General features: G+C 47.4%; 1 protein-coding gene across 1 annotated transcript; it reads left to right on the top strand.

The window, feature by feature from the left end:
- The first annotated feature begins 5,228 nt into the window (after window positions 1-5,228).
- LOC119349350 (AP2/ERF and B3 domain-containing protein Os05g0549800-like) lies at window positions 5,229-6,797 on the top strand. The gene has a single exon (XM_037617362.1). The coding sequence runs from the start codon at window positions 5,322-5,324 to the stop codon at window positions 6,495-6,497; it is 1,176 nt and encodes a 391-aa protein (XP_037473259.1). The 5' UTR covers window positions 5,229-5,321; the 3' UTR covers window positions 6,498-6,797.
- The last annotated feature ends 2,591 nt before the right edge of the window (window positions 6,798-9,388 follow it).

The following is a 9,388-nucleotide window of genomic DNA, read 5'->3' on the forward strand; positions in this document are numbered from 1 at the left end:
GTGTTAGTGTGAGTGGATCGGATAGAGGAGAGCATGGGTGGTGGGAGATAGCTAGTTTTAGTAGTAATGCGCTATAGGTAAAGGCGCTACTGCTAAACTACTTAGCAGTAGCGCACTTCGAATTAACACGCTGCTGCTAGAACTAGCTTCGTGGCGGGGTTGTGGGAATTATAGCAGTAGCACGGCTTAGAGGAGGCGCGCTACTGCTACTTTTATTTCAGCAGCGAGTTCTACTGGAGCGCGCTACTGCTTCATTGCAGCAGCGCCTTATTTTAAAACGCGCTGCTGGTAAGATCCTGTGTATAGGCTTTTCCCTAGTAGTGATCCCCTAGCAAGCAAATGGACTATTCTTCCATTTCCAATGCATGCAGTCGATGCTTTCAAGCATCCTAGGAAATCCTCTTACTGCATTCTGTGCTAGGATCCGAGCAGTGTCTTCAATATTGGGTGATTGCAAGTATTGCGGTCCAAACACTGCTACCACTACCCTGCAGAACTTCTAGAAATACTCAATGGTTGTGGACTCAGCCATGCACCCATAGTCGTCGAGTGAATCACCGGGAGATCCGTATGCAAGCGTCCTCATAGCTGTCGTGCACTTCAGATTGAGGTGAATTCAAGTGTGTCGGTGCAATCCTTCTTGCACTTGAAGTAGCTGTGAACTCCCGGATGGAATTCACAATCCTGAGGAAAAGCTTTCGGCTCATCCGATAACGGCGCCGAAATGTTTTCTCGCCGTGCAATGGAGTGTCGGCGGAGTAGTCGGTGTAGAGCATGGAGTAGCCTTCCAGACGATGCCGGTTCTTTGCTTTCAGCCGCCCCGGGGCCGAGCCACCTACCCGCGGCTTTTCATTGCTCGCTAGCAGGCCGGCGAGGGCAGCGAGGACCATGAGATGCTCCTCCTCCTGGACGTCGGCTTTAACTTCCTCCTCCAGCGCGAGCGCCACCTCGTCGTCCAAGTCCATCTCCGGGCCGGGCAGACAAATCGCCGAACACCTGGCGGGCGTCGTAGGCGCACAACCGCCATTATGCCGCCCTGCGCGGCCGGGGTATCGGAAAACTCGCCCGGAAGGTGATGACGAGGTTTCTGCGGCGAAACTTTCTCTCCTTTCTGGCGGGGAATGGCCTATCTAGCGGTGCTGGGCAGTGGGCGTCACCAGGGTCGGTAGGGGTGGTAGCCGATCGCGCGGGGATGGGGGCGGATCTAGACGATTTCCTTGACTTTTCGCCTGATAGTGTGGCCCATGTGTGTTTTTTCCTTCCGCCGGAGCCCGCGAGCGCCCTCCAGCGCGCTGGGTTCGGCCTTGGATCGCTGGGCTCAAAAACGGGTCGAGCCGGCGGATTTTGGCGTCTTGAAAGCACGACTGGGGCTTTTTTGGGGCGCCTGCGCCAAAAAAGTCGCTCTGGGGGGCGAGTTGGGAGCGCGGCTGGAGATGATGTAAGTCTTACAATACTCCCTGCATACCAAAATAAGTGTCTCAACTTTGTACTATTAAAGTTGAGACATTTATTTTGAGACGAAGAAAGTACTACAAGATAATAAATACTTTACAAATTAGTCCTTGAATTTATAAAGAAAGCCTGAAAAGAGAACGAAGATTGCAGTCAGATCCACACCAGCTCTCGCATGGATCATCGCTGGGCACAAGACCATGAGCTTCACAGCACCACCTCCGGCATGCCGTGGATTCCAAACTGAAGCCGAGATGCCTTCGGCCAAAAGAACCGAGTTTCAAATATGTGCACAGATCGTTCCCCAAGGATAAACTTGCTCCAACTAGAAAATGAAAATTGAAACTTGCTCCATCGTGAAGCAAATTTCTTGTGTAGTTATGAGGACCATGTGTGGTAGCGCATACATATTGTTTTTTTCTTGCGGATACATGTACTCCCTCAGGTCCTTTTTACTCTGAATATAAGATTTATCCGAAGTCAAACTTCATAACTTTGACCAATTTATAGGAAAAATTAACATTCACAATACGAAATCAATATCATTAGGTGCATCATGAATTGATTATTTATATTGTCAAACTTTAGTGTTATAGATGTTGATTTATTTTTTATAAATATGGTAGAACTTTGTGAAGTTTGACTTTAGACAAATCGTTATATGCAAAGGGCCGAAGTGAGTACATTGCTTTATTACCAACTTGGTAAACTACTCATTGACAACTTCCAGTGAATTTAATGAGTATGCACTGCAATCCCACTCGTTGTCCGTCCATGCAAGAAAGTCTTTGGTCTAGATTAATTAGCTTGGCCCTGGATCGACGCATGTTGACTTTAACATGTTTTCTATATCCTAATAATTTAAAGATCGCATATTTTACACTCCACTCGATTAATTCCACGAGCCTTGAGGTGGACTTTGCGATGCCAGGTCTTGCACCAAGTCGTGGTCTGTGGCAATTACTCTACTGTCTGCTCCGGTGCTCCCACACCAAGTTGCAAGTATGGTCACCACGTGACGGCGCAAGCAGGCCCGAATACGTAGCAACTAGCCTTTTTTTCATAGTAATACGTGTCTCATTCATATCATAAAGATTAAAGTACAAGTCACGTAAGGACCAACATGACAAAACTGAAAAGATAGAAGAACATCTTTGAGCTTGCCATCACTTTTGATGAGCCATCTTGGAGGTCCGCAAAGATGCATATCAGCGATGGAGCCGCGTTGAGCTCGGGTGAGGAGGTGATCCATCTTAAAGGTCCGCAATGCTGCATATCAGTAGCAACTAGCCTGACCATGCATGTATGCAGCTAGATGGTTTATTTTCTTTCTCGTATCTAGAGTTCATATATCTTTATTTTTTTTGCGGACTGATTAAACTCTGTGGGCTCATCTATACTGTATCCAGCTACATAGGTTGTACGTACCTGTCGACTTTATTGTACTAGTAATTTAAGAGTCAACTAGTTCCAAACTATATAAACACAAACACATACATAAACAGGTCTGTTTAAACGGCCCTGCTAAAATATCCAACGCTAGCAGCCGCTAATACTGTCAAGCCTCTAAAACGTCCTACATCAATTTACAGAAGGAGTACGATATTTATTGGTGCAGTATAAGTGATTAACTATGTACATCATATATATGCGCAACTGGATCGGCCGTTGACCTCCTTAATGTTTGGTCGCTGATCATTATCATCAGCTAGTATTGTTATGTATTTTTTGTAATCTAGAAGTTCCATGGCATGCGGTGAATAGTCAAGTAAAAGATCAAAAAATATCATAAAGCGATCCACACCGATGCGGACATATGCTCATCGATCTGGAAGTTACAGAAAATTCTACGGCACCATCGATCGGCGTCACCGTTTACTACAGAGAGACCGGCACACAACAACGTATTACCTGCTTGCTGCATAAGGGCCAAAACAGAAATGGGTCAGCAGCTAGCTCAGCTCACAATTTTGTTCTTCCACTTGTAGGCGTTACCCGGAGGAGGAGATGCCTTACTTGGCGTGCTACTACTTTTCTTCCTCCCAAACAAAGTTAAAACTAGAAGGCAACAAAAGGAAATGCAGGGATGCCACTCCGAGTTTCCCACGCAACCGTACCATACCATACTGCGTGCGTAGCACTTTGAGTTCATCATCATCTTAATCGTCGTCTTTGATCTTTTTTTTTCCTTTTCATGAATGCCATAAAATATCTACTAGTTGACCTACACCAAGGGCTATATACTCCTCCGTTCCTAAATAATTGTCTTTCTAGAGATTTCAACAAGTGACTACATATGGAGCAAAATGAGTGAATCTACACTTTAAAACATGTCTACATACATCCGTATGTTGTAGTCCATTTGAGATGGCTAGAAAGACAAATATTTGGGAACGGAGGGAGTAAATACCAAAAATAAACTACGCCAATATTCACCACACGTGTGGCATAATGGACACCCGACCACACAACTCGTCCGGACGAAGCTAGAAAAAAAACTTGATGGGGTCATATCCATGGCAGTGGGGTCATCTTCTCTAAATCAACAATGATTACTACTAAGATAATGAAGGATTTAGTAATTCCATTGGGGTCAATTGACCCCAATGCCTACATGCCAGCTCCGTCCTTGCGTCCGGTCGTACCCAGGAACCAACCCACACGATCCTGTGTGGGCGAACATTAAAATTGCACACACGTTCGGGCGCAGCTACGTCGGCCCACACGACCCAGTGTGGCAACTGCTCACCCCACCCCGTGAGCGCGAACGCGTGTGTAATTAACTTTAGTTGCCATGTCTAATTACTATAGTTGCCATGTGTGATTAACTTTCGTTGCCATGCATCACTAAGAGGGTGTTTGTTTCCAGGGACTTATTGGCTTATGGACTTAAAAAAGTTCCTATAAGTCCCATCTAAACCAAACATGAGGGACTTATAGGGACTTAAAGTGGGCATTTGGGACTTATGAAATAAGACTCTCAAGGAGGGACTTATAGGGACTTATAGTTGTAATATGGTCTTATAGGGACTTATAAGTCCTAGGAACCAAACAGGTAAGGACTTTTTAGGGACTTGAGACTTATAAGTTGGGACTAAAAAAAGTCCTAAGACTTATGAACCAAACAGGGCCTAAATATAGTTGACATGTGTAACTAAATGGAGTTGCCACATGAGGTCAAATCATAGTTGCCGTGTGTGATTTACTAGTTGCCATCTATCACCGTGTGAGCGTCGTGTGGGCAAAGAGCAGTTTGACCCACATGTTCGGGCGAGCATCGTGTGTCCGTTCGGATAAGGAGCGTCCACACGTGTGGCACTAAATGATAACGCCCACACAAGGGTTCTTACGTGACTCTCGTCCCAGATGATAACTGCTACAATATTCGTGCAAATGAATCGAACGGCATCGACTGCGTTTTGGCCATGTTGAGAAGTGACATGTGGGCGTTATGAAAATGAATCATGTCCAAAATATAACTTTAAAACGATACTAATATCTACTATGCAAATGTAAAGCAACACAAGCATGTATGCATATACATAAAAAGAAACACCAGCATGAAGTATATTCATGTGTTGTCTACTACACACATCTATGAAAGACAAAAACAAAACCATAAGCCCATGTGTAGAAATAGTATATAGAGATAGAACAATAGAATATGGTGTGGTTGATGTATGCACCAGCTAGCTTAGCCACACTCACACCCACCTCCTCGATCCTCTATATAACACACGCACTTGCCTCTGCTGCTCCTCTACCTACCTACTGCCTCCATTCCCACCACAGTTAGCTTCAGCATTTAGCTAAGCTCGACTTCTCTCCCTAGCTAAGCATCTTCTTGATTTCTCGGTGATCGGATTCGGATGGACAGCGCGAGAAGCTGCCTCGTGGACGACGTGAGCAGCGGCGCGTCCACGGGCAAGAAGGCGTCTCCGTCCCCGGCCGCGGCGGCGACCAAGCCGCTGCAGCGCGTGGGCAGCGGGGCCAGCGCGGTCATGGATGCGCCGGAGCCCGGCGCCGAGGCGGACTCCGGCCGCGTCGGCAAGCTGCCGTCGTCCAAGTACAAGGGCGTGGTGCCGCAGCCCAACGGGCGGTGGGGCGCGCAGATCTACGAGCGCCACCAGCGCGTCTGGCTCGGCACGTTCACGGGGGAGGCCGAGGCTGCGCGCGCCTACGACGCGGCGGCGCAGCGCTTCCGCGGCCGCGATGCAGTCACCAACTTCCGCCCGCTCGCCGAGTCCGACCCAGAGGACGCCGCCGAGCTCCGCTTCCTCGCCGCCCGCTCCAAGGCCGAGGTCGTCGACATGCTGCGCAAGCACACCTACCCCGACGAGCTCGCTCAGTACAAGCGCGCCTACTTCGTCGCCGCTGCGGCGTCCTCCCCTACATCGTCCTCGTTGCCTCCCGCCTCGTCGCCCTCTTCGGCGTCTGCCCCCTCGCCGGCGGCGCGGCGCGAGCACCTGTTCGACAAGACGGTCACGCCCAGCGACGTGGGGAAGCTGAACCGGCTGGTGATACCGAAGCAGCACGCCGAGAAGCACTTCCCTCTCCAGCTTCCTTCCGCCGGCGCCGCCGTGTCCGGCGAGTGCAAGGGCATGCTGCTCAACTTCGACGACGCTGCCGGCAAGGTGTGGAGGTTCCGGTACTCATACTGGAACAGCAGCCAGAGCTACGTGCTCACCAAGGGGTGGAGCCGCTTCGTCAAGGAGAAGGGCCTGCACGCCGGCGACGCCGTCGGGTTCTACCGCTCCGCCTCCGGGAACAACCAGCTCTTCATCGAGTGCAAGCTGCGGTCCAAGACCAAGACCACGACGACGACGACCCTCACCAAGGCGACGGCGGCCACCCCGTCGCCGGCACCCGTGGTGAGGACCGTGCGTCTCTTCGGCGTCGACCTTCTCACCGCGCCGGCGCCGAGGCATGCGCCCGAGCACGAGAACTACGGCATGACCAAGAGATCCAGGGACGCCGACGTAGCGGCGCCCACTCCGGTGCACGCGGTCTGGAAGAAGCGGTGCATGGACTTCGCGCTGACCTAGCTAGCTAGCGTTTTTTTCCTCCATGGTTGCTTGCTTCCGATTTTCCATGCTAGTTAGCTTAGAGCTCTTGATCGATCCAAGTGTTTGCCTTTTTTTCTCTTCTTCTCATACACAAGTTAGCTCTAAATCTAGTCTTCTTTAATCAATCTACTGTAAATTAAGCCCGTTCTCGAAATGGCAAGTGTACACCGAAGAAATGCTACCAATTATGCCCTAGATATCTCTGGAGAGAGAGATCTGGATGACTACTCCATGCCAGAAGCTAGCAATATGTTATGCATATTTGGAGCTTTTCATCTAGCTATCCCCTTCGTTTCCCAAACTGCGATGCAAGGAGACGTCGGTTTCGCGGCTACATGTCGCGATTGGACTCTCTCGTTTTGGTGCCCTTTCTTATGTCATGTGGGTTGAGAGGACTGCGACGCGTGCTACAGGCGACGGTCCAGGCCAGGTGCATGCATGTGGCGCAGCCGCAGGCGCAGAAAGGCTCTCCCCGGGAGTTATCTGATCCCCGGCCCATAATTGTATGCATGCATATGCACCTCACCTGGCCATGAGATGATATGGCCAATGGCGATGGATGTGATACGCTCGATCTGTATATGCTATACTTAGCAACAGCAGGAAACTAAAGTGGGCACTGGTACTGTGTGTATGTGACAGGTGGGGGAGAGATGGGGCTAGCAGCTAGCTAGCAACAGGGGAATAATGTTAGGGAAGCATTATTGTGGCAAGCTACGTGCTTGTCTATTCATCCGTTTGCTCGAATTTTTTCTAGATAAAAGTATTCATATCCTTTTAAGTGATAGGATTAGCATCAAATCATCATCGTCGTGAAGCTTAATTTGATATAAACCTACAAACTAACGATAGCGCTAATATTTCGCAGAAGTAGCACAACATTATTGGAGAATGCATGTAATTTTCATGCTTAGAGATAAAGGCGGACAGCGAGATAATAAACGATTGAAACTACGTGATTAAATACGACCACGCAAGCTAGGTTGTGTTCCTTCATGTCAAAGTTGCGGTAGACTTACCATTTGTTTCAAAGACAGAAGTTTCTGTGTTAATGGATTTGTTAGTTGAGAGAGACACATTCTTGGCATTGTGATAAGAGTTCTGTATATGACTCTACCCACTTAATGTCTGAATTTGGTGCTCACATTCAACTATCTGAGTTTAGCATACGGCTTTCGTGCGTGGGACACACAGATTTATCTCTGTTCTTTATCTTTCTAGATGTGGTTTAGAGGCTGTTAATCTGTGTGTATCCTCATTTTTTCGATGAAGGCATCACCCCAACTTCATTTAGAATGAAACTGATAAAAGGGTATTTTACATCGGGCTGACACAAAGCCACCATGTACGATAACAAACTAACATTGACAAATTACACTATACAAACACGTCTAAAATATTTGTTGGAAGTTTGCGTCAGCTGACAAAAAATCGGAAGGATCTTAGTATCCAAGGAAGAAGAAAGATAAGCCGCATCCAACTGGTGACCCTTCTCTCCATCAGCCCCCATCCCTCTATCCGATGAAAAATCTCAACTGGCCTTTTTGCTGCATATGGTTGCACTTTATCTGAGTTTTGGCTACTGAATACCAGACAAATAACACAACAATTAAGAAATTTTAGACAATATCCCAGTTTATATAATGGATGCATGGTTCTAAAATTAGCAGATTCCTGGCCTTCCATATCATGTTTGCTAGTCACCATGTTTTTTTCAAACAAACAAACAAACAAAATCCTAGTATATGTATTTTTGACACAAATACTATCATATTCCCTTCCGATCTGAGTTAATTGACGCAACCTATATACGATGTCGGAGTACATGATTTGTGTTTTCTAGATGCAGTTGCTGGTGTATTTGTTCATTTGTTGTTGTTTTTTTCTTTTTTGCGGGGAAGACATGCGCACCAAATGCAAATATGTTGCGATAATCCATAAAGATGATTATTCCTTCCTTGGGAATTCCGGTACCTGATAAGAGCGGAATGTTCGCTGGTTTGGAGACTTTGACAAGAACGAAAAATGTAGAAAAGGATAGACCAATAATTCTCCAGTTGGATGGAATCTACGGCGCATGCACGCCGGTTTCTAGGATACAAGTGTACGACGTCCCACCTACGACAACGACGACGATAGCCGCCATATAATGTTGCACTACTATATATGTATACACACACTAGTAGTAGTCTTGGCGTGAGTCAATTAAATTCCCAGGAAGGAAGAGACAGGAGCGAGCAAACTATGGGTCCAAAAATGTTCGGGCAGGATAAGCCCGGCCGTGGTTTGTGACCAGGTTCACCAGCCGGCCGGCTAACTGCACCTATCTCTCTTCTATCCATCCAGGCCGAAATTAACAGATAAAGTACGCTGCCCTTTGTACAGGGAAGGCGCCCACACGGCTCTCGTTTCAAAGAGGACGAGCACATCCATCTCGATCGATCAAATGCTCGTGTGGCTCCGTTTCGACCGGTAGAAGAATATGCCTGTCTCCATCCATCGACCAAATATATACGTATTTCCTGCCCCATCTGATCCAAAATAAGTGTTGCGGTTTTAGATCAAATTAGAACTAAAACCACGACACTTACTTTGGATCCGAGGGAGTACCTTAATACGTCACTAATTATAACGCTGGTTTATAGACATGTGCGAACTCAGCGTACCTCAGATGGTTAGCTTCCTTTTGATGGAGCTAGCCCATCAGAATCAAAGTCCTAAACTTGACACTGGTGTTGTCCGAATTTATTTATATCAGACTTTTCGATGATGTTCGTTCAGTGGGAGAAGGATGAGTGTATGTGCGTGTTTGTGGGAATCTTTGATTGTACCGTGTTTAAAAGAAGTGCAGAAACATGTATCGCAAAAAA

Source organism: Triticum dicoccoides, chromosome 1B (genome assembly GCF_002162155.2).
Source record: "Triticum dicoccoides isolate Atlit2015 ecotype Zavitan chromosome 1B, WEW_v2.0, whole genome shotgun sequence".
In the NCBI taxonomy this organism is placed as follows: domain Eukaryota; kingdom Viridiplantae; phylum Streptophyta; class Magnoliopsida; order Poales; family Poaceae; genus Triticum; species Triticum dicoccoides.

Excerpts from the sequence above, each read along its gene's own strand:
- LOC119349350 (XM_037617362.1), top strand. The coding sequence starts at position 5,322 with ATGGACAGCGCGAGAAGCTGCCTCGTGGACGACGTGAGCAGCGGCGCG.